At 40.6% G+C, this 25,771-nt stretch overlaps 1 protein-coding gene across 2 annotated transcripts in view; it reads right to left on the reverse strand.

Moving 5' to 3' along the window:
• CTPS2 (CTP synthase 2) overlaps window positions 1-25,771 on the reverse strand; it is a 186,324-nt gene that overhangs the window by 40,082 nt on the left and 120,471 nt on the right. For both annotated transcript variants that reach the window (XM_063449279.1, XM_063449269.1), the window contains 2 exons: window positions 22,327-22,423; window positions 13,128-13,272 (listed from right to left, as the gene is read on the reverse strand). In XM_063449279.1, the coding sequence (XP_063305349.1) occupies window positions 13,128-13,272; window positions 22,327-22,423 (242 nt within the window). The remainder of the gene's footprint in view (window positions 1-13,127; window positions 13,273-22,326; window positions 22,424-25,771) is intronic.

Below are 25,771 nucleotides of genomic sequence, written 5' to 3' on the forward strand. Positions count from 1 at the left end.
TTGCTCACTGTGACAATGTAACACTGTTGTTATGCATTGCAAGACAGGTTGCTGGGCACACAGGACTCATGGCATAGTTGCTTGGCACAGAGGTTCATCTGGCAAATGAACCCATCAATAGCAAGGCTGCATAGTGTAGGGGCACTGTATGGGACTTTTACATTCATGCCATGGCATACTTGTTAGACAAAGTGACTAACCTAGCAGATATAGAAGTAACATAGCAAGGCTGCATAGTGTTGGGCAGACAATATGAACATGTGGCTATGATTTGCAAGCTGTGGTACACTTGCTGGCACAATACTGTAAGACATAGGTACTCTCAAACATTATCAATAGCTTGAGTCGGGGGTTTGCTCAACGTTTGCTTTTTCATGCCTTTTTTAAAGAGGGAAATCGACATGGAGGACATCCGTGCTTTTTGGGAGAAATCCTTGTCGATTGCAGGAGACAATCGTGGAAAGTGTGTAAGGCATTGCATTTACACTTTTGTTGATATTATGGTTGACATCGTTTGATATTTTGTTGATATTGACCCAGGACATACTTGAAAACGAGAGAAATCTCAATGCATCCTTCCTGGTAAAATATTTTATAAATAAAAAAATAAATTGTGTGACAGAAAACAAACTGGATCTAAATACCATTTGTCGCACAAAAAGTGCACACTTACATTCCGTGCACTCCATGCTCAATCCATGAGGTTTGCTTCTAACTATAAATCAGGCATGCAGATTGTTCTAAAGAAATATGTGACTTAAAATTAACAGCAAACACACACACACACACACACACACACACACACGGACATGCAGTGAAAACACAGCTGTGCGCTCGAATACTTACTTTCTCCTGAAGGAATCAAGGGCAGCATTAAAATATAGACAATATAAGGTTAGAAACACGATAAACCATGGCGATACAGAAAATATTACTATATATTCCATCAATTAAAGTAACAGTAGCATAAAAGAATATAAATCTGGCAGCCAAATTCATAGGATAAAACAAATTAATAAAGATTGTGTTTATCTCCTTAAAAAACATCAGAATCGAATTAAAAAAACATCAGAATCAAATGAAATTGTTGTAAATTGACAAATATCTACTCATCCACCCACAAAAAAAGAGAACAACATTCCACAAACCATGGTGCCCACTTTATTTTGTGGTTAGTATTGGAGTAGATAGCTGCCATGGTGGATCTGTTTGTGGTTTTGAGACTACACTAGAAGTATGGTGGCACTCATTTAATGTTAAAGGAAAACTCCAGTGCCAGGAAAACAATCCGGTTTCCTGGCACTGGAGGTACCCTATCCCTCCCACCCCCCAATCCCCGGTTACTGAAGGGTTGAAAACCCCTTCAGTCACTTACCTGAGGCAGCGACGATGTCCCTCATCGCTGTCTCCTCCTCCGCGCCGCTCCTCCTACTGTCTCCGTCGGACGGTGGGCGAGAATGATCCCGCCCACCGGCAAAGGAGACCTAATGCGCATGCGCGGCAATGCTGCGCATGCGCATTAGCGCTCCCCATAGGAAAGCATTGAAAAAGATTTTCAATGCTTTCCTATGAGGAAATGAGCGACGCTGGAGGTCCTCACACAGCGTGAGGACGTCCAGCGACGCTCCAGCACAGATAATCTGTGCTATGTGTCAGGAAGTGACCTCTAGTGGCTGTCTAGTAGACAGCCACTAGAGGTGGAGTTAACCCTGAAAGGTAATTATTGCAGTTTATAAAAAACTGCAATAATTACACTTGCAGGGTTAAGAGTAGTGGGAGTTGGCACCCAGACCACTCCAATGGGCAGAAGTGGTCTGGGTGCCTGGAGTGTCCCTTTAAACATTTTTTATTTGTGCATTTGACGTTTTTGAACTGTCCCACGTTGCCATTGATAGTCATATAATCATAGCAAGCAATTAATTGAGTGGATGGACAGCTTTTATGTGTGTCAGATATGCATTGCTAATCCCAGGGATAAAACACATTTGCTGGAATAGACTTGTTTAAATGTCTATCTGGCTTTAGATCAGACCCTAACTGTTTAAAGTACAACCATTAAATTATTTTGATTTTGTTACACAATCTAACCTGAAATGGTTACTCAATACACTTATCATCTCAAAAAGGGTTCCAAAAATCAATTTTAAATACACATGCAATTAGGCACTGTCCTTCCACTGTTTGCAAAATAACTAAATTAAATGGTACCAACAAGGGTTTCTGACGTGGAGTCAATGGAGATACGAAAATATTCTAAGCACAGAACAGGGTAGGCAGATGAAACTAACTTTATTGAAAAAACACACTGCATAACGCAATGATTGATCTCAACAGATGAAAAGTGTGCAATGTCACATTTGGTAATTGTGTTAATGGAGTTCATTGGATTTCATAAGCTTGATTAAAGTACTCTTGCTTTTTGTTACATAACTGTTCAATCAATCTAACTTAAAATAAGCTCCCCAAAGTCACTTTATTAATCTTCAAAGTCATAGACTCCTTTATATTTAAACTGTAGGTTGCAATAACTAGTGGGAATTTACCACAATACTTTCTATAATATATTTTGATGCTAATAGACATAAAAGTATTATGTTTTACCATCAAAGGAGAAGTGCTAAAAAGTACTTCTCCTTTGATGGTATTAGTGAAATGGGGCAATTCTTTATCGCAGCATATTTTTCTGAAAACTGCCTGTAATACCTTTGCATATTTTTCAATTTTAACATATAGGTTGTTTTTTTCGTGAAATAAAGAGTTTTTGATTGTTCTATACATATTACTTGTGTATAATGTTCTCAAGATATTTCGAAAAACTGGATAACGCTGATCCTTTGCTTACGGCATTTTGGTAATCAATAAACTGCCAGGCTTCAATATCTCAGGAGGGCAATTTTAAAGTAACACTATGAAAAAAAAGGCTACATGATTTAATCAACCCCAAAAAAACATAACAGGATATAAATATACACTGCACCACAAGCATGACAAACTCGCAAGCCACAAGCTTGACTTGTTAAGCCAGAGAAGGCAGCTGCTCTCCCCACATTGCAGGTGCCTACTCTGCTAAAAGTAACCCGGCTGGGAGGAGAGGACGCTGGCTGCAGCAAGGGAGCTCAGTCTGTTCTTCCTGCTCACTCGGGCGAGCCCTCTGTAATGATGCCGGGTGCCGGAATATGAGGTCATTCAGGCACAGGAAACACTAAACTGCGCGCGTGAGGGAGCAGTGAGGAGCAGGAAGGGTAACCACAGGGAGAGGCCCCACACCTGCTCCCAAAGGTAGGGAGCAATAAATAAAATGATTTGTGAGTGTGTGCAAGAATGTGTAAATGTTTGTATCTTTTAGTGTGTGTTGTCTGTCAGTCTGTGTTGTCTGTCTGTCAGTGTGTGTGTCTGTCTGTCAGTGGGTGTGTCTGTCAGTGTGTGTATGTGTCTGTGTGTCTGTCTGTCAGAGTGAGTGTGTGTCTCTCAGTGTGTGTGTGTGATTGTCAGTAAGCATGTGTGTTGGTCAGTGTTCCGACGGCCACAGCTGGACAGTGGCGGACCTGGAGGTGCACAGAGGCACGCAACGCTACGTCACATTCAGACGTGACGTCAACGTGCTCCACCTTCACAACATGGTTTCAATGAATAGCAGGAGGATCCGCTTTGGCACAGGGTGCAGCGCCATTGGGGGTACACCAGAGGCTGGACTTCGGAGTTGCATACTTGCAGCGGCAATGTGAGTGGAGTCCGCTTGTTGTCTAATATTGTTTGTTTGTTTTTAACCCATTAAGGACCAAACTTCTGGAATAAAAGGGAATCATGACATGTCACACATGTCATGTGTCCTTAAGGGGTTAAACAGTGGCCGGGGTTTAGTAGAGGGGGGACTGGGATTTAGTATAGAGGGGGACTGGGGTTTAGTAGCGGAGGGTGCTGTTTCTGTCAGATTTTCTGTTCAGTTTGATGTGCTTGGAAGCAAGCTTTGCCTTTGGAATAGCCAATGCACAGATATAAAAAAATATTTTTTTATCACAGTAAAAACTTGTCCATTTACCTATCTTTTGATAACAATACTAACTTTTTTACCTTGTCAACATCATAGGCGTGCACATCACATTTTATTAGAGTGGGCACCCTCGTTATTACTTAATTTTTTATATATATTATAAACACTCCAAGCATGATAGCCACTACAGCCAACTGAAGCGGTAATGGGACCAGGTGTACCCAGGTGCTCCTTCCAGAGTAAGTCACCAAACCATTTAAGAATGGTCTGACAACATACCTGAATCCTGCAAGGAGTCTGCAGCTGCCTTTCCTGCCAGGAGCTTCTGTTAGCTGCAATGAGCCAACTTCAGCCATTCAGGGCCAGCTCACTGGATGACATCATCAGCTGGGACAGCACTGATGAGCACTATCAGCTAATGAACACAGCCCTGCATGGTCAGGCCTAGCTCAGTGGCTGGAGCTTTATATAGCAATGGGTGTCAGGCAGGACCTAAGTAAGTTGGCAAATCATTCCCATATGGTTTGAATACTTACTCTGGGTAGGCACCAGGGTACTACTAGAACCAAAAAAAACTATTGAAGCCTGTAGTAGTTAGGGTACTAGGAGTGTGCATTCAAAAAGCTGCATGTGTGCTCGGTGATTTGGTTTGGCGTGTGCATTCTGTGAGTGATGTGGTGACTTGTGTTGTTTTGGTGTAGTGTGGCTTTAAGCAATTTGTAGCAATTTGTGATGTATGTGTTGTGACTGTGTATGCTTGGCGGCATGTTAGTTGTAGTTAGGTATAGCTGACCACAAGGGAACATTTAAACTGATCTGCGCCGACCTGAGGCGCAGACTACAAGCTCCTTCTCTGGAATAAGTGCAGGGCTGGTCAGCGAGATACATTAGGCTGTACCTGGATTCCCAGGTACGCCCTAATGTAGCTGGAGACGGCTGCAGCTGGGTTGCTGTCTCAAGCTACATTAAGGTATACCTGAAAACCCCCAGCACAAGCCTATGGTCAACATACGTAGCTTGTCTTTTTCTTTCTCACTTGAGACAGATAGGTATAAACAGATTCAAGAGATATACAGACACACACACACACAAACATAAACAGAGACACAAGCTGCACTTTGGTAAACTCAACTCATGGACGATCAGTTACAGTTGAGTGCATTGATATGCCACCTTGCCACTCAAAACATCTGGGAATATAGGTTGAGCGAATCAAAAAAGGCAGAACCAGTTAAAATGGATAGATGCCTCATGATAGATGCCCAGTTCCTCTAAAGAGTTCCCAAGTGAGCATATCAAAACTACCATGATTACCTTTATAAAATAACATACATTATGAATTTTACTACCAACACCTCATCCTTATTCTTAAAATAGTTTCCGCTTTACCTTCTTGAACATGAAGACTTGCTTTAATATTGTTGGCTAAGCTTCGAATTATATTTGAATATTAAATTGACTGATTAACCTCAATGATGACCTCTTCTCAGTCTTTCTTCTTGGTATTTCTGATTACTGTAACATTCCTAGCATGTGTTCATGAGACTCTTGGTGTGATCTCAGAGTTCTAAATGCCTCCTGAAAGTTGACCTAGAACGTATGCTCGATGATTCCCTGTGGAAGAGATACAACTTCTCTCACCAACATTCAACATCCATGTAATCTAAATTCACCATCCAATATTGTAAAATCTTATGATAAGACTTAAAACAAGTTTAAACATTAGTACACTTGTTATTAAATCTGATTTATTTTATCTCTACTTTGTTTATTTTCTATCTTGAAGAGAAATATTACTACTTACGGGGACAGACAGACCATACATAAACAATAGCACCAATGTTCACTCTTTAACATGAAAACTCAAATTTTTGGGAGACAAAAGACCCGAAAAACTGAAAAAAAACTAAAGCCTTAACACATTTTGGACCTGTTGGCCTTTAGTCACAAATTCACAGTAACTTGGGCAGTAAGATGAATAAAATCCCACCCATTGTCCCACCCATTATATGGGCGTAAAAATTATTTTGAACACTTCTATGATTACAGATGATGATACAGATATGAAAACATGCATTTTATGTCAAAATAGAAGTTATAAATAAAACCTGCCTCCTTACTTAGTCTCTCCCCAGATTCTTTCAATTTAAACAAAAGTTAGTTTTTTTTAAAATAATAATTATGTTTAGTGCAGAAAAGAGGTTGGTGACATCAGAACTGGCGTAAAAGCATGTTAGTCTCTGTTAAACCTCTCCATAAAAGACAGAAAAAGTGTGTTTTTCGAATAATAGGCTGACATAGTTAAAGGAACACAATAGGCACCCAGACCACTTCAGCTCATGAAAGTGGTCTAGGTGCAATGTTCTAGGTCCCTTATCCCTGTAAAGCTTAACCCACCTCTAGTCACGTAAGCGATATATCTAGAAGTAAAAATAAATAAATGCGATATCAGTTTTCATTTAAGTAGTTGGTGTGCTAATCAGAGGAATTACACACCACGCTATATCTTGGATATTATTCATTTACCATATTCTGCAACAACATATACTCCTATTTTATACCTACATGTCACAGCTTGAATTAGTAGTCTATAGCAGGTGATTGCAGGAGATTTATATCTGGGATTAGTACATATTCTGTTTGATTCCATAGAATTCAGCATAGTAAATGGTTTTCTTTAATTTCATGGCTATTGAATTCCATGTGAACGACCATGAATTCAAATGAGGATTTAAAACTTGGTTTTAAAAAAAATGAGAACATTCACTACATTATCCGTTCAACTGTTTTGACCTAAAATCTGAACTCACTAAAATTTCCCAACAATTCATACTTTAGTGAGTAATTGTATAAATAAGAGCACTAGTTTAAATGAATCATATTCATCTAGGACAAGTAGACTGGATCATGTGTTGCGCACAGATTTCTTGTCCATTTTAAAAGTTAAAGAAGAGCCCTATACTGTATAGCAATACAATATAGCAGTGAAAATCTGACCATTTAGTCTGAGAACGGTTGTTGTAGCCATAAAAAACACCTCTGAAATTAGGGCAGAAATGCTTGATTGAAGATCTACGTGCTGTTTGGTCGTGTCTATAAAGGTATCTCGTTAGAGAAAAGTATTTCATTCGAAAACTTTTAAATACAGAAAAAGTCAGCAGTCTTACAATCAGAAAAACATAATTTGTCAAGTGTTACGCTTCAAAGAAAATGGGAGACTTTAACCAAAATATACGGCCTCGGGGTGTGATGATAAAAGTGTTTCTGTCAAACTCTGAAATAGCAATGCTTCATTCTGCAAACTTAAATCAGGATGAGGAGGTCTTGGGGGGTGGGGGGGGGGGGGGGGGGGGAGAGGAGAAACTTTTCATGTTTGTTTCACAGTAGGCTTTGAAATGGTTCCGTATAGTGATGGCCTCATTTGTAAGTAACAAGATTATACAATGTTACTCGGTGGGAAAAAAAATTAAATGACAGTGTGGAGTGCCGCTATGAAATCTCACTTTAAAGTGACTCTAGCATGCTGATAAAGCACTTTTCAACTCTCAATCAGAAAATGTTGTTTCGATAATTGTTCTCTGTATGTCTCATGTCTTTCCTGAAAACTAGTTGCTTAGGAGCAATATCAGCAGTTTTGAATTATAGAAAAAACATCTGAACATTGATTTCAGATATTTTTTTTTTTTTGTAAATGTCTTTATTTTTTTCAACATAAAACTTATATCAGATAAGCATTAGCGAGACTCCCAGGTCTCCAGATAATTGGCGTCGTTTCGGGACACGCATGTCCCTAACATTGTAGTCTCTTGGAGCTTGAATCACAGTGTAATAGGGTAATACCTCCTTATAGTAGCTCAGTTGGGTTACATTTTGTGCAACGTACAGTGCTCATAGAGGTAACATGGAGAACTTCCAACAGTCGAACAGTATAGGATAAATACTGTAACAGGCCAAACTTGTGGGTCTCAGTCACGTTTTCTAAAGTTTTTAAGTTCCTGTTCGCTGACAGGAGTTTGCTTCCCGATTAGGGGAAAGAACTGAAGACTCGCAGGACCCTTCAAATTTCAAGAAGGGATACGCAGGTACCAGTACAGATATTGTAAGTGTGTGCAACCGTGTTCCAGTATCAGGTAGTGCAGGCAACTGCACCCTGTAAAGTAAAACATTGTGACCTCAGCAGCTCAGCTCCCAGGTTGGGCATATGCTTTAAGTGTAGTGCAGGCAGGTGCGCCTTAGTGTGGTCACTCTCTGGGTCACACCCAGAGCCCCAGGCCCCACGAAGGAGAGGATGGGGGGAAGTGGGTGAAGTGAGAGTGAGAGAGGCAATGTAGGGGGAGAATGTGGTATGAAAACAGGTGCGGGTCATCTCACCCGCCTCCCGGTGTCTCCTGCTGGGGATCATCAGGTCCCTCCCCCGTGGCCGCGGCAAGCTGGCCCCCCCGGGGCACTAACCTCCCCTCCCCCAGGTATCTGGTCCGGAACTCCTCTGTGCCCGCACGCACCAGCCAGGGTGCCCATATATCCGTGTGTGTCTGTGCTCGGTCTTGGGCTGTATGCCACAGCTCCTCCATGACCCGTAACTCTTCCATTTTGGTATACCAAAAGGTCAGTGTTGGGGCCGTGTCCTTTTTCCAGTACAAGGGTATTATATATTTTGCAACATTAAGGATGTGAATGGTCAGGGAGCGTTTGTAGCGGGATGTAGGGGATGTCGTGTGGTGTAGAAGGTAGGGGACTGGCCAGAAGGGTGGCGCCTTATCTGTGAACAGGGCCACTATGGAGGCTATTGTTTCCCAGAACGGTACTATGAGTCGGCATTCCCACCATATGTGTAGGATGGATCCCACTCTCCTCCCGAAACCTCTGGCAGAGGCAGTCGGTGTTTATGTGCATTCTCTGCAGGCGTTCCGGTGACAGGTACCATTGCGTGAGAAACTTATAAGCCGTTTCCTGGGTTTTACTAGCAATTGCGCAGTGGTGCACCAGGTCGCAGGTCTGGTGCCATTGGTTCTCCGTGAGTGTTTCCCCGATGGAGGTTTCCCATTTGGACATGAAGGGGGTTGGAGGGTCTCTGCTGTTGTTGTATCATCGAGTATAGGAAGGAGACGCTATGGGGCATGGGGTCCGGTTCCTGACATAGTTGTTCAAATGGTGTGAGGGCTCTATAGATATCAGGGCGTTGTGGTATTGCGGTGACATAGTTCTTAATTTGGATGTATCTAAAGTCAGTCATGAAGGTGTGGGTGGGTGTGCCTGTGAGTGTCTGCAGGGGCAGGAATTTCACATTAGTAGTGATGTCTCGGAGGGACGGCCAGACCCCATGCTGTTTAGGGAATTTAATGAGGAGGGTTCGGATTGATGTAATGAAGGCAGTGGGGAGTGGGATTGGTAATGTACCCGTGGGAGGATATATTTATTTTGGTGATGCCACCCTACCGGGCCAAGAAAAGTGGGGTGTAACCCATTATGCTTGGTTCTTCCATATAACGCCTAACAATGGGATAAAGTTTGTTTGATATAGTTTGGTCAGATCGGCCGTAAGCCTCACTCCCTGCCATTGAAAGGGGAAGTTTCGTCGGATCTGGTCCGCCCTACTCCGGGGGTGCCAATGTTGAGGAGAGAGGATGTAGTGTAATTGATCTCTAGGTTTGCGATTTGGCCATAGCTCTTAAACTCCGCCATTACGTTTGGGATAGAGATTTTGGGTTTGGTGACAAAGAAGAGCATATCGTCCGCATACGCTGCGACTTTATGATGGTCTGCCCCCAACACTACACCCATGATATTCGGGTTGTCCTTAACTGCCTTAAATGGTTCGAGGGATAGGATGAAAAGCAGCGGCAATAGGGGGGAATCCTGCCTGGTTCTGTTTCTGACCGGAACGCGTCAGTGTAGACCCCGTTTATGCACACTCTGGCCGTGGGGGATGAGTAAAGGGACTCTATCCATTGATGCATTTGATTCCCAGGCTGATGTGTTCCAGGACCACAAAGAGATAATCCCATGCTACCCTGTGGAAGGCCTTCTCCGCATCTGTAGAGAAGAGGAAAAGGTTCTCCGAGGGGCGTTGCGCGTGATGGATCAGTGACAGGGCTTGTACCGTATTATCCCTGGCTTCCCTATGGGGAACAAATCCTACTTGATCACAGGAGATCAAGCCTGGTAGGTATGGTCCCTGCCTCATCGCCAGTATCTTGGCAAACAGTCGTAGGTGAGATGCGCGTTGCACCTGGCTGCGGTTCCACCCGGGAAGTGTGTGAGGGAAGCGCATATATTGTGTCACCGATGCGGATATTTGATTGGGCATGTGGCAAAGTTGACCCGAGGCATTACGCATTCACGCAATATATGTTGTGGAGCGTTTTTTATTGATCATTCTTGCAAGCAGCTTACCGCATTTATCTCCTTCGCGTGGAAGAATGATTTTGTGTGTTGAAGAGCCCTACAGTATGATTGTCGCAGGACCCGTGCTAATTCCTCGCACGCTACTGCGAGTTCCCTCAGAAGTGAGCCAAGTGAACGATTCACACACAGAAAGGAATTAATTGATCAATATTTAAATTTTTACAACATACCAAAAATCTTTGTATGTTCAGTTTTTTGGCTGGACCCTAGAGAAAACAAATAAAAGACAACCATTGTGTAGCAATGTTACAATGTCATTCCCTGTTTGGGCATTTAATGCACTTATTAGATAGCTGGATATGTGTGTATGAAAGGTGACTTCCCTCAATGTGGCCAGGGGGCTATTAGTATTCTGGCGTGCCTTTACTGCAATTTCCCAAGAACTCATAAGCCGGTTCAGGTACAAAAATATTTATTGATAAAATAACAAAGCATTAAAAAAAAACTATAGGTACTATGCGTTTTATCTCTAGTCTTATAAGACTTCCTCAGGGACCATACAAGTCATTATATTAAAAATACACTAAATCCAAACATGTTCCATCCCCCTCCCCCGAGTCTATTTAAAAGGTCCACCTTTCTCAACATGGTGCCTATTTTGTATCTCTTTGAGAAAATATATTGTAATGTAACAGTAGCACAAAAGCATGCATGTTGCAATGGAACGCACAGTGGAGTGCAATGTTAGGGACCTGGAGAATGGGAAAACGGACTGCGACACATATTGAAATTTAAAGTACTGAAGAAAGAAATTAGAGACAAGAGAGGAAGCGGCTGGAAGAAACTGACCGGATTGGAAGAAAACAAATCAAGAGGGGAACGTTCAGTGCACCAATAGGGGAAGAAGTGCTTGATCTTTTAAATTAACTCAGGATGAAAGGGAACATATTCAGATTTATTGTATTTTATTTAGTTTTTTAAGATATGACTTGTATGGTCCCTGAGGAGGTCTCATAAGGTTAACTTGTTCTGTTAACTTGTTCGTATAACCGAACAAACTGTCGAACGAGAGACCACCCAGACCAGTCGTGTGCCGCCAATTGACTCATTGACTCTGTACCAAACCGCAACTTCAAAGTGTTTCACTGGGTGGCCGTCGATTCGTATGCACGAACACATGGCGGCGGCCATCTTGTTTTGTCAAACACTTCCAGCGTGATTTGATCGTCGAGTGTCTGGAACTATTTTCGGACACTCGAACTCCCGAACACCGCTGAGACTTCGAGAACCACTTAGATTCATACACATTCATACTAAAGAGGAGGCGTTCGGTAAAAGCATTGCACGAACGAGGCGGCACACGACCATCAAAAACTCGAACACTGATGGGGATGGTTGTTCGGTATTTTTAAACCTACAAAAAGAGACCGGCCGCACCAGCTGAATGCATGGAACTATTTTGGGCAGGAGCCTCGTGTGCGGCCGGGCAGAAATGGGACTTCCAGCTATCTCCCGAACCCCTGTACCTATTTGCATGATTTTTTAATATGTTGGTCCCCTAATTATGCCCGTTCAGAAAATATAAGTTGTATGGGAATTGGATGTATAATTTTAATGTTTTGAAAAAATTGTAAAAAGTTCATTTTTTTGCTTGGAGATTATTGAGTTGAGCAGAGGGGAGGAATTTACAGTAATGAATGGGAGTGTTTAACTTTGTGACTGTAAACTATTGGCTGTTGAATTTATTTTTCGATGCCCCACAAAGTCCACATGGGTGGTAACCTTGTGGGGAAAGTTGCATAAAAGGCCAGCCTGGCACATTAAACCGTCAGTTCTGCTTAGCCCTCAATATGTAGCCTCGTCTCGTTATTGTAGGGAAACTGCATCCAGCTACTCACTAGCTCTTGTAAGATGGGACATCTGGAACACACTGCAGCGCAGCCTCTCACTAGGAAAAAGGACGTCTCCAATAGCATACACTTCTCTGACACACAGGGTGGCCGTTTCAGCTCGCTTTAGGCTGCTTGGACTCACGTCATTTATTTGTGAATTCCCAACTCTGATTTCAGTCCCAGTGGCCATTTTGTTTCAAAGCCCGGCTATGACTACTAAAGTTCACTGTAGCGGTGATTGAATTTAGCGTATCACTTTAAGATCTACCTAAATTACTATCCATCAGTATCCAACTCTCAGTTACTCCTCAGTGACTGAAAATTTCCAAATTTGACATGTAGGTTTCATTGGTAGAACTTATCAGGGATTTTCATTTTGTATAACCCAAGATATTCTGTTACTATTCATTTATCCCCATCTCCTTTCATTCATACCTCTCGTGCCTAGTCATAGAACATTTTTAAAAACAATATATTTACCAGTTAAAGAAACACCAGTCATAGAAAATTCTGACTATGATGAATATAGAATATGTTAGACGTCCACATGCAAAGCATGAGGATGACCAATATTGTTTAACAGAATAAAACTTGAGGTGGAGTTACCCTGCAATGTAATCATTGTATTTTCTCACAAACTGCAGTATTTTACATTGCAGGGTTAAACAGACAGGTACACTGCACCAAGACCATTTCAATGAGATGAAGTGGTCTGTTTGCTTATAGTGTATATTTAACATTTTACTGCAATAATAAGTTTAATTTGCTAATTAAAATGTCCTAAGCTGCATGGTTATTTCAATAAAGAATAATAAAACATATATGAGATAAGTATTTAATCGAAAGGTCCTCCATACAAATTAGAATTTGTTTAAATTGGTAAATAAATTATATTTTACCTTGGAGATAATTTACAGCCAGTCTGCAAGTATGAACTGAGCTTTGCGGATGCTGCCAACATTAAGCCCAGATACGGAGGAGAAGGCTTCATGGGTCGAGAAGAAAACTCTGGATGGAACTGCACCCCAATAAAATATGGGTGATCTAGAAAAATAAACAGATTTTGTTTTAGCAATTGTATCTGCTACAAAGTAAATGGGGTTTCAAATTTATCAAGGTTGCTTAATGAAATATCATACTAGTTATATCCTCATAGCATATTTATTGAGTCGATGTGTTACACCATTAAAACAGGCATACTGCTCAAGCTCATCTCATATGCTATATCATAGTTCCGATACTTGTCTATGGTATTTTGATAATAATTAAATTATAAAATACTAGAAAAATACAAAAAAAAATAAAAAATACAAAAGAACCAGGAAAAAGTCAAATATACAAGTTTTGCAAGTCTTTGAAATCCTCTTGAGCAACCACACACTGCGAACAAAGTGCATAGAGACACCTACTAACTAGATGTGACCCTTTTGTATTTGTAAGGACTAATGTATTATACATAAGGCAATGATAAAAATAATTGTGCTTACCTTAAAAAAAGTTGTGAAAAATCTAGACCCATACTTTTCCAATACTTTAAACCTGAATATAGCTCCCTTTTATAATAAGAGGCAACTTTTGAAAGAATTAATTCTAAATCATACAAACATTTCATTACTATTTCTTGAACTTTATCTAGCTACTATACTTTACTATACATTACTTGCTATTTCATTTTTGTATGGCATTAAAAGCAAAATTTATTAGGGAAAAGAAAAAACATACATAAAAAAAACCTAAAATTAAATCTAAAAATACATACAATAGATCTAGACATGTGATACTAGACATAATTTGTTTCATTGTTGGAGTCAATAAACTGACAGAGGCCCTCTATTCAACCTATGGTGGTAAAGTCTTCAATTGCATTCATTATGCCAGGTGCTACTGCTGACCAGCCACTAATCCAAAAAAGGGAGAACATCTAGATCCCCATTGCCCACCGTGGTCGGGCATCTAATAAAACATAATTAACCACAGGCTGTGTCCTGTGAGTGAGGACCATTAGAATAAACGGGTGACCTAGCGTCCCACTCCAGTCCCTACTCATGGCCATGGGTGGGGGATATTAAATAAAATGAATAGTGGGACATAGTGTCCATTGTCGGTGGGTGGGGGCCCTAAATAATAAAGGGGAGTGGATTTATTGTCTCCTTCAGCTCCTACTTATTGGCAGCAGGTGGGGGCCCAACATAATAAGAGGGGTGGACATATTGTTCCCCCCATAAAAAAAATCCCCCCATCCCCTCCGGTGACCAGAAGGGGGAAATTAACCTCCCTTATTTACTACTGCTAAGTATTTTTACTTAGTATTAGTAAAGTTGGCTGAACAACCTCAGTTGTAAAAAGGAAAGGCTTTTTGCAATGTTGGTCTTTCAGTTTAGTACATAGCTCCCTAATATGAAGAAATGTCTTCTGCTCAAAGGGGACATATGAAGACATATGGGCAAAATGGGATGTTGTGGTGCGAGAGTTGTAGATGTAATAACTTATTTGCACAGATATATATATGTGTTACTGTTTTACGAACTCTCCTTATGTCTTTGCCTCTGCTTTATTTCCTTGTTACTCTAGAACAGGATTAGCCAACCATTGACATTATAGACAGCTGCGACCAGGCCTGTCACTCCGTGGGGCCTGGCTGCCCTGCGAACCCCTGAAACCGGGTGCCCGCCGGCAGAGCCGTCTTTAACACGGGACAAACGGGGCAGCTGCCCTGGGCCCAGTTACTCCTGGGGGGCCCAAAGCAGCTGCCCCATGGCCCCGCCGCCCATAGCCTGCATAAGAAAATTTCCCTCACCACCCATGGGCCTGCTGTGCTTGTATTGCGGCTGCAGCGGGGCCCATACTCTATGGGGGCCCATCGGGTGGCCAATACACTTAGGGCCACCCGGTGAGCAAGTTTCAGCAGGTTCTCGGTCAGGTGCTGTGGCCCTTTAACAGCACGACTGGGCCCCCTGCTTTATGGCAGTCTGGGAGGAAGTGACGTCCGCAAGTCACTTCCTCCCTCAGAAATGATGAGCCGCGCGGGAGAGAGGCTGAGCCAAGAGGCAGCGAGGAGGGGGACTGAGCAAAGAGAGCCAGTCCCCAACTCCCGACCACCCAAGGCAGCACACTGGACCCCAGGGAAGGTAGGAAACTGGAGGGGGCTTTACAGTTTGCATATGTGTATGATAGTATGTGTGTGTTTAGGTCTGTGTGTGTGTGTGTGTGTGTGTCAGTATGTATGTGTGTGTGTCTGCCAATAGGTGTGTGTGTGTGTCACTATGTCTGTGTGTGTGTGTCACTATGTCTGTGTGTGTGTCACTATGTTTGTGTGTGTGTCTGTCAGTAGGTGTGTGTGTCAGTATGTCTGTGTGTGTGTGTCTGTCAGTAGGTCCATGTGTGTGTGTCTGTCAGTAGGTGTGTGTGTCTGTCAGTATGTCTGTGTGTGTGTCTCAGTAGGTCTGTGTGTGTGTGTGTCTGTCAGTAGGTCTGTGTGTGTGTGTCAGTATGTAAGTGTGTGCCTGTCAGTAGGTCTGTGTGTGTGTGTGTGTGTGTTAGTCAGTAGGTCTGTGTGTCAGTATGTCTGTGTGCCAGTATGCCTGTGTGTCAGTATGTCTGTGTCACTATGTCTGTCTGTGTGTGTGTCAGTATGTGTCTGTGTGTTCCAGTATGTCTGTCTGTGTGTGTCAGTATGTCTGTGTGTGTGTCTGTGAATGTATGTCAGCATGTGTCTGTGTGTGTGTCAGCATGTCTGTCAGTGTATGTGTCGTTGTCCATATGTCAGTATGTATGTGTCAGTATAAGTATGTCTGTCTATATGTGTCTGTATATCTGTGTGTCTGTATGTGTATCAATGCGTATCTGTATGCTGTCTTTGTGTTTTTCGGTGTATCTGTGTGTGTCTGTGTATCTGCATGTGTGTCAGTGTGTGTATATGTGTCTGTATATCTACATATGTGCCAGTGTGTATATCTGTGTATCTGCATGTGTTTCAGTGTATATATATATATATATATATATATATATATATATATATATATATATATAAATATATATATGTGTATATATATATATATATATATATATAATCTGTGTGTATATGTGCATATATCTCAGCATTCACACACTAACACTACATACAAATACACCCCTGCATTCAAACTCCAATATTACGTACAAACACACGTCTGTGTTACACACCAAATTATATGTAAACACACCCATGCATTCAAAAACCAACACTACACATAAATACTGCTTGCAAGTATGCCAACTCCACATACAAACATATTCCATACAAAAACCTGTTTACATAAACACACAAAAACAGCTTAGTGCTAAATACAAACCTTCAAACATGGGTAAATGGTAGAGCCCCAGCTGTCAATGCATTGCTGGAGTTGCACGACAGATGGGGAACTTCCTTTTAATCACCCGTGCGACAGGTAGGCTCAAAATAATTCTTGCACCTCTCTACTTTAGGTCTGCCACTGCGTTGGGGTGGAGGACGTGATTGCACACCTGGGGAGGTTACCAGGGGCCCAAGCAAATGCTTTGCCCAGGGTCCAATCAATATTAAAGACGGCCCTGCCCGCAGGCTGTGTAATGCGGCCCCGGCCCGCACGGTATAACCGCTGTGGCTGCATGTTCAGGGGCCCATCAGGTGGCCCATGCAGTTGGGCCACCCGATAGCAATGAAATTCCAGGGGGCCCGGTCAGCGCTGCGGTGCTTTAACAGCGCGACCGGGCCCCCTGTGATTATGTCAGCCGCTAAGAGGAAGTGACTGCCCCAGTCACTTTCTCCCAGCAATCATAGAGAGCTGCAAGGGAAGAGGAAGGAGAGGTGGGAGTCAGAGTGGGAACTCTGACTCCCATCAGCCTGAGCTTTTGGACCCCAGAGAAAGTCATCCTCTTGCACCTAAAAAGGTAGGAAACAGGAGAGTGACTAAAATATGTTGCATGTGTGTGTTAGTGTCCGTGTGTCTGTATGTATGTCTCTGTATAATAATAATAACAAAGTATTTAACCAGGAAAGGTACATTCAGATTACTCTGGTTTCCAAGTACGTCCTGGGGATGTTACCTTAGCCCAACATCCAGGGGTTGTTACTATCACCCAATTTAATGGTACTCATATGTGTCTCTATATGTGTGTGTGTGCTTGTGTATGTGTGTGTGCATGTGTCTGTATGTATGTGTCTGTGTATGTTTGTGTGTGCCTGTATGTGTGTGTCTCTGTATATATGTGTGTGTGTGTGTGTGTGTGTGTCTATATTTGTGTCTGTTTGTCTGCATGTGTGTGTGGGAAGGGGGGACTTATGGGAGGAGGGAAAGTAGACGTATAGGGGGGGTAGATGTATAGGGGTAAGGAGGGTAGATGTATGGTGAGCGGGTACACGTTTTCGCACCAGGGCCCAGTGGTTTCTAGTTACTCTTCTGACGATAAATGTTGTGGACTACATCTCCCATGCTCCTTAAGCAACAATACTGGCAATGTATCATGGGAAATGTAGCCCATAACATCTGGAGTAATGTAAATGACCTATTTTATTGTTATTTACTTACATAATAATTAACATTTATTTGTAAAAAAAAAAAAAAAAAAATCAAGAGCAAAAGTACAATATAAAAATACAAAATATTTAACAAATGAACAATATTATGAAGAAAATAATAACAACAACAAATCAATAATTAAATGTTATTAAAAATGCACTACATTTGAGACAACACAGAGGATGGTGCATAATATATCTATGACAAAACAGAATGTTTATAGATTTTTGCCAAGTGTAGCAGCTGTCACAATGGTTTATTGTTGTATCTCTTTCACTGCATGCATTGTCTTTTGAATATGGAGGGCTTTTTATATCCTCTATTATTAACAAGATCTGCAGTTTACGTATATTGCTATTCATATGTTCATGCTCACGTGCGTGCACAAAAATAAATAAATAAATAAATAAATAAAACACAAAAAACACTCTACAACAAATATTTGGTCTCCCCAACAAGTATGAAAAATATTTAGAAAAGATGATTATCCCAAGACACAATATTACTCATCCAAAACACTTTCTTACAATCTCTGATCAATGTGAGGAATACGTTCTCATTTATATATTATTTAACTTCACATATCTCTCTAATTCTGGTTTCACTCTGATACAGTCGTGACACAATGAGATCAAATGAGAAAGAAAAATTGCCATCTAAACTGAAAGTATTCCTACCATTTGTCTTGTGGTACAATTTATGGAGTTGTCCTCCAAGTGAATAGGTACTTGTAGAGCCACTTACATCTTTGTCCCCCCACTCACCGGTAAACTTTCCAATAGTCTACTGGGGGATGGGGAAAACTGAACTATTGACAGCAAAAAAATAAGCCATTTACAATTTACATTCTTAAAGGGGTTTCTTCCTGGAAGAAATATGCAACTTTAAAGTCTAATATGCTGAGTGGGTTCACCGGTAAAAGATCTGCTCACTGCCTCATAAGCGTATATCCCAGAGAGCAAAATTTGAAAGCACAAAAAGATAACATATAGTTTTACAAGTTTTTGTCTTTATTATGTTGTATCTGGGTCTCCTCTGAAATTAAAATTAGGTTTTGGTAGCTGAGAAGCAATAAGTCCATGTGAATATTTTCTATAAATTCTAATTTAATGGCTCAGATTTATCTATGGGTATCGCACGTTTCTCTTCACATAATCCGGGGTATCTTTAAATTACATTGCTGTAAGAAAATCAAGAAAACCCTACAAGCTTGTGCTGCCGAAGCTGAACACAAAAGAAGGCCCACGAATAAACCTAATCAGAGACGTATAGAAGCATCTAGCTATTGAAATACCTTCCAACATCCATAACAAAACCTTGAAACTCAGTTCAAGGAGAAACATAATCCTAAACATAATAGAGTCTTTCAAGAACACGCAAAGCATACTGGATCTTTCCTACTGATAATCAACTGGTTCAGTGGGCAAGACATTAATCCAAAGGAATCAATAACTTCCAAAATCATAACTATTTCTAATTACGGAACAAAACAGTGGATCTACTCAGACACATGCACAGAATGTGAAAATGCAACGACACCTGCTTTAATGTCACGGAGTGCATGAAAAAAAATAGTTTCAAAAATACAACATACATTACGTGAACATTGGAAATGAACTGTGAAATAGCACAAAAATCTCTACTTCAATCCAATCTAACTCTGTGAAAGAGGTAAATGCTTTACTGAACAAACATGTATAGTGAAAAGACCAGCAATCTCTAACTCAATGGGGAAGCAGAGACTGAAAGGATTAAAGTATAAAAAGATGATGCTGCTGCTAAATTATTTTTAAGGAGATACAAATCAATGATAATATGAACGATCCCGATCTACTTATCATGTAAAACAGGGGTGCCCAAAAGGTAGATCCCCCGATCTTTTAAAAATACAACTTCCATGATGCTTTGCCACTGGAAAAGCATTCTAAAGGTGTGCAAAGCATCATGGGAGTTGTAGTTCTACAACATCTGGGGATCTACCTGTTGGGCATCCCTGGTGAAGGAGTTGCCATTAAAGGGTTCAGCATGCAGTTTGTTAACATGCCCTGTAACATTATGCATGTATTCAGTTTGCTAGACAGCAAATAATTATAATAATCTCTGACTGCCTCGGAGTTCAGGTTGAAACAAGTTTTAGGCTCAAAAAAAGTTTGTAACACTGACATTTGCATCCTGCAGTACTCAAAAGTTAAGGTTTTATAATTAAAAAAAAAATGAAAATAATAATAATTTAGGGAGTGGGTAGATGGAAAAATATATTAAACATCTGTAATAAGGTTAACATTGGCACTATTACCGCTAAGGTCAAATACATGAAATATAGTATGTAACAAGGGAGGTTTTTATGATTTTCGTTATTCATAGACCATCGCGTTGCAGTGAGCTGATAACTTGATGGCAAAACTTACCACCATCATGTTACCCAGACACAAATTAACTGCCACTCACTGACTAGTGAAAATCGGCTGGAAGGTGCCAACATCACATAATTAGAGGGTAATGAGCTATGTACAAAATGACAAAAGTGCACATTAGGAAATACGTTCAAATAGTTTCTAAAGTATACACTGTGTACATTTTATTCTCTATATGCTGTTTGTTGATGTTTACTAACAATTAAAGCAATTTTCTTATGAGTGCTTTCATCACTTCTCCTCGGACAATGAACTCTTGTGTCTGTGAAGTTCTTATTATTTTATCATATTATGCAGACTGCTGTACAAAATAAATTGAGAGCTATCTGGTGTGAGCTTTCTCTGCTCCAGGTAAAGTGGCGGAATCAATTGATCCTATCCTTATTATTATACTTGTTATTATTTTTGTGAATTTCAATGCATTTTGGAGATAACATTCCTGAATTATTTACAGAAATAAATATCTAACTAATTGGGCTGCAATGTTACATCTTGCATAGAAGTAGAAATATTTTTGATGCCCAATGAGGAGAGGAAAGCTACCTCACATGACAGTCCAGGCAGAGTAGGAATGTTTTGGATGCTGAAAAACACTCTAGTTTTTATTAACCACTGCAAACAAGTTGAGTAAAGCTGTACATGTGGCACCCACAGAGTTCTTGAACTATAAAAACTACACTAAAATGTAGTGGTTATGGTAGTTAAAGTGTCCCTTAAAGGGACACTGTAGGCACTCAGACCACTTCAGCTAATTGTTTACGTTGCAGTTCTAAGTCTGCCCTCTGAGGCGCTTCCGGAATCCTAACAGACTTTTGGTCCGTTATCTAACGCTGGACGTCCTCGCGGACCTCCAGTGTCAGATTTTCCCCACAAAAAAGCATTGAATAATGCTTTCTTATGGGGAGGTATAATGCGCGCGGCCATTGGCGCGCATGCGCATTAGGTCTCCCCCGCCGGCGGACATCAGTGGGGGAGGAGCGTAGGATGGGGGACCTAACAACCCTATAATGGAAGGCAGTGGCGTACCTACCACGGTCGCAGTGGTCGTAGCTGCGACCGGGCCCCTCACTGCAGGGGGCCCAGCCACAGCCACGACCCCACGGCCGTGGACCACCTAGATGCCGCCCCCTCAGTGTGTGAATGTGTGTGTCTGTGAGTGTATGTGTCTTTGAGTGTGTCTGTAAGTGTACGTGTGAGTGTGTTTGTGTCTGTGAGTGTACATGTGTATATGTCTGAGTGTATGTGTGTGTGTCTCTGCATGTGTCTGTATGTATGGGTCTATGTGCGTATGTGTATGTCTGTATGTGTCTGCAAGTGTATCTGTTTGTCTGCATGTGTGGGGGGGCGGGGACATGTGGGGTAGGAGGTAGATGTATGGGGGGCAATTTTCGCACCGGGGTCCCGTGGTTTCTAGTTACGCCTCTGGTGCCAGGAAAACAGGTTTGTTTTCCTGGCACTATAGGATCCCTTTAAAGATTTGAATTGGGACACATCCCAACATTTCAAATGGATAAAGAGAAACGCTTTCATTTTGGGGATAGGGTGTGGGTGTGGCTTCTCTGAGAAATTTTAGGTGACTTACTAATAACAATTTATGTAACTAAAATGTAATTTAGAAAAATAACAATGTATTTTATTTACACAGACTGATTTCTAAACACAATAATTGTAGTTTAAAGCCACATTACTGGGAGGAGTATTATTGCTGTGGAGCTCTGTCATACACTCAGACACACCAACAATATGGAGTTCTTAAAAAAGAGGGCCATTAGCACAGAAAAGAGTGGCAGATGGATTTTTAGTCAAAAATATACACTGTCCATTCTAAATGCAAACACTTTGGAGGCTTAGCTTTTTTACTGCAACAAATTGTGTAACTAAAACCCAATTTTTCAACACAGATGTTTTTTTCTAAATTAATGATCTACAAATTGTTTTTGAGAGTTCCCTGACCCTCTCATAGAATGTGCGTATTTTTGGTACTCTAACAGAAACCAGACCATTTTTTTGTTTAGATCAGTGCTCCCATCATTTTCTACTTAGCTCTATTCTTTTCATACCAGAAAACAACGTTTATTTTAGCATTCATACAGTCCATATCATTGAATGACATTTTCTGAATTTTGTATCAAATAAATGATAATCACCTTGAAGTTCAATTACTTCCATCCTCTGACCTTCTGTGTCATGTCCGACAAATTTCAAACCCTTCTCCTCAAACTGATGAGTAAACTCCGGATTTACCTTCAAAGGGGAAAGATGAAAATATTATACTTCAAAATATTATACTCGCTAATCTCTGAGAGCTTCTTATACGATAGAATTGAAGTACAGTTTATGATGTTAGGAACTGGAGAGTGTAAACCTCCTTTAAACTGATGAATGGCATTCTATTTTTGTACAGTATATTTTAAAGGTAATAACAGACACACAACAGAGGCAATAGCAAAACTTTAATATAAGTCTTAAAGGATCAAACCATGTGGATATATCTTTAAAACACGGTTTCTTTAAACACGGTTTTATTCTCAGCTTTTTTTTTTTAAACCACAGCATGTGCTATGATCCAAAAGGATCAGAGACCAGTAAACAGCCACAGACTATTGTATGAACTTTAAATCTCATCAGATTGGCATCGGTTCTGAGCTAAACGTTTAAGTCTAGATAAAGTATATTTCTACGTACCAAAAAGATTGTGGTGAGGCCAAATACTATACAACTCCCCACAGTGCAAATACAATAAATACTATTATGCATCACCTGCATATCTTGAGATGGACTTTGAGAAGTGCTGCTTGGCAATAGAAACTCACAAAATCATGTTTCCGCAACCATCCCAGAGTTCCCAGCTTGATATGCAAATGAGCACAGACAAACATCATGTTTCAGACTTCATACTACAATTCTGCGGATACCCTCACCAATGGACACGGTTTAAACAGAGCTATTTTCAAACCACGACATGAGCTATGATCCAAAATGATTAGTGACCAGAAACTAGTCATGCTTTGGTTTGAAAAAACTGGGTTTACTACAGTGTCCTTTGCTAAGGGAAACGTAGGTCTGATGGGCAGAACAAGAATGTATTTTCATCATAGGTTCACTATACCTGTCCTATAATCATATGAAACTATATGTGAAATAGAAAATCGCACAGCATGACAAAAGCAAATGGTATTTAAAAAAGCTTTAAAATTTTATCTCAAAATTATTCATTTCGTACACCTTCCACTAACAGACCTATTTCACATCAAGTGTAATTATGTATAATACATGTTCCATCTTTTCTAATTTTAGCAATTACGTTATTCCATCTTAATTCACTGCATATCAATCTAAATTCAAATCATAAATATGCTAGCAGATTTTAAGCTACAACAGATGAACCATAATTTTGTTTTCTCAAAGGATTTAAATAGTGAATTGCCACTTCCAGAACACTCATGAGCATATTTAGATTAGAATAATTCTGGAAGACAGAACATAATGTCAGTTTAGAGGATAAAAGACTAACTTAATTTACCTGAACAGTAAAGGGATAGCTCGGGAACCAGTACAGCCTTAAAGGAACACTATAGAGTTAGAAATTCAAAACTTGATTTCTACCGCTATAGTATGCCTCTATTCCTAAATTACTAGGTGTCCTACCGCCACTCTCCCTCCCATCGCGCTTGCACAAAAAGGCCTAAAAAAACTTTTTTCCCCACTTACCTCTTTCCAGCACCGAGATCCCTCAGCGCTCTATTGGTCTCCTCCTCCAGCGATGTCAGGCAGATGGAGGACCTAATGTGCATGCGCAGCTTGCATTAGACTTTCCCCAAAGGAAAGCACTAAATCAATGTTTTACTGTGGGGATTTTGAAGATGTTGGACATCTTCATGCAAAGCACAAGGATGTCCAACATCGTTTCACGGAGTTAAACTCCATGTAAATGCAGGAAGTGCCTCTAGTGGACAGACAACATTGCAATTTAAATAGACACTAAAGTCACCAGAACAACTACAGCTTAATGTAGTTGTTCTGGTGAGTATAACAGCTCCCTTCAGGCATTTTCATGTAAACACTGCCTTTTCAGAGAAAAGACAGTGTTTACATTGCCCCTAGGGACACCTGAAGTGGCCACTCCTTAGATGGCCACAGGAGGGGCTTTCTGGCTCAGGGCTGCACAGTAAGCAGCCCTGCTGTTCAGCGTCCCCACGCTATGCATAGGGACGCTGAATTTTCCTCATAGAGATGTATTGATTCAATGCATATCTATGAGGAGGTGCTGATTGGCCAAAATGGTTTGGTTTGGTTCCACTCCTTGCCGATTTTAGCCAATCCAATGCTTTGGATTGGCTAAAAATCTGCACTTTTGATGATGTCGCCAAATGGGCGGGGCCAGAACCGGCGGAGCCATGGAGAGCTGGAAAAAAAGCCATTCTGAGGTGGCTAAGGGAGGGGGGCAAGCCACCTAAATGGTTGTTTTCACTATAGCGTCAGGAATACATGTTTGTGTTCCTGACCCTATAGCGGTCCTTTAACTGAAATTTTGGCCTCATTAATATGCTGTATTTTTTGCATGATCAAAACAAAACAAAATACATGTTTTGCAGAATGCTACACCATAAGTCTGCCTCGTGCCAGAAAGATTTCCTTATCAAGTGTATGCACACAGTCTCAGCCTCAACAACACTGATCTGCTTTTAATTCACAACCTGACTGCAGACAGACACAGAAACTATATGCTGTCAGTGGCTGAGCTGTGTGCATACTTTTGATAAGGAAGTCTATTTCCAGAGTCAGGGAGTGTTGCTATAGAGGCGGGGTTATGGTGCAGCATTTTTCCATTTATTTATTTCATGCAAACATGTACATGTAAAAAAAATTCATACAACATGTAAAAAAAATACAGCATATTAATGAGGAAATACGTATCTATACATTGGAGTAGTTTTGGTGCTCGGATTGTACCTTTAAGTCAGGTTTGTAACTATGGCTAAAATCAAATAAATATTTATATACATTTATATAATGTCTTTCTTTCTTTCAATGGGTTTTTAATTATTTATTTTTAAGACAAGGCATCAGGACAGCATGGGGTAGCAGTTGCACGTAACATAGCAATGTCAGCCAGAGCATGGGTCATTTTGTAATTCTAGGTACCAGGAACATAGATGTAGTTAAGTTATGAATTCTTAAGCTACAACATGTGACGGTCAAGGTTATTTACTAAAGTGAGAATACAAAGTGAATTTCAATTTAAGGCCAACATAGCGGAACTGGAAGCTGATTTAACCCTTTAAGGACACATGACATGTGTGACATGTCATGATTCCCTTTTATTCCAGAAGTTTGATCCTTAAGGGGTTAAACATAATTTACTGTTCAGCTATTTTCACCTGAAATTTAAAATTATTATTTTTTTTATTCAAGATTTTTTTATTTTGAAAAAAAAAAAAAGGTAAAAGTAAGAAAAAATGAAGCAGTATGGGGCATGCAAGTTCCAGATATCGAAAACATTTAGAATATACAAAAATACGGTATATTATTACATAATTGAAATGTATTAATGATATTTAAGCAAGTGGGGTAATTATAACATCCGTATAC

The sequence above is a fragment of the Pelobates fuscus genome, chromosome 1 (genome assembly GCF_036172605.1).
Source record: "Pelobates fuscus isolate aPelFus1 chromosome 1, aPelFus1.pri, whole genome shotgun sequence".
Classification (NCBI taxonomy): Eukaryota; Metazoa; Chordata; class Amphibia; order Anura; family Pelobatidae; genus Pelobates; species Pelobates fuscus.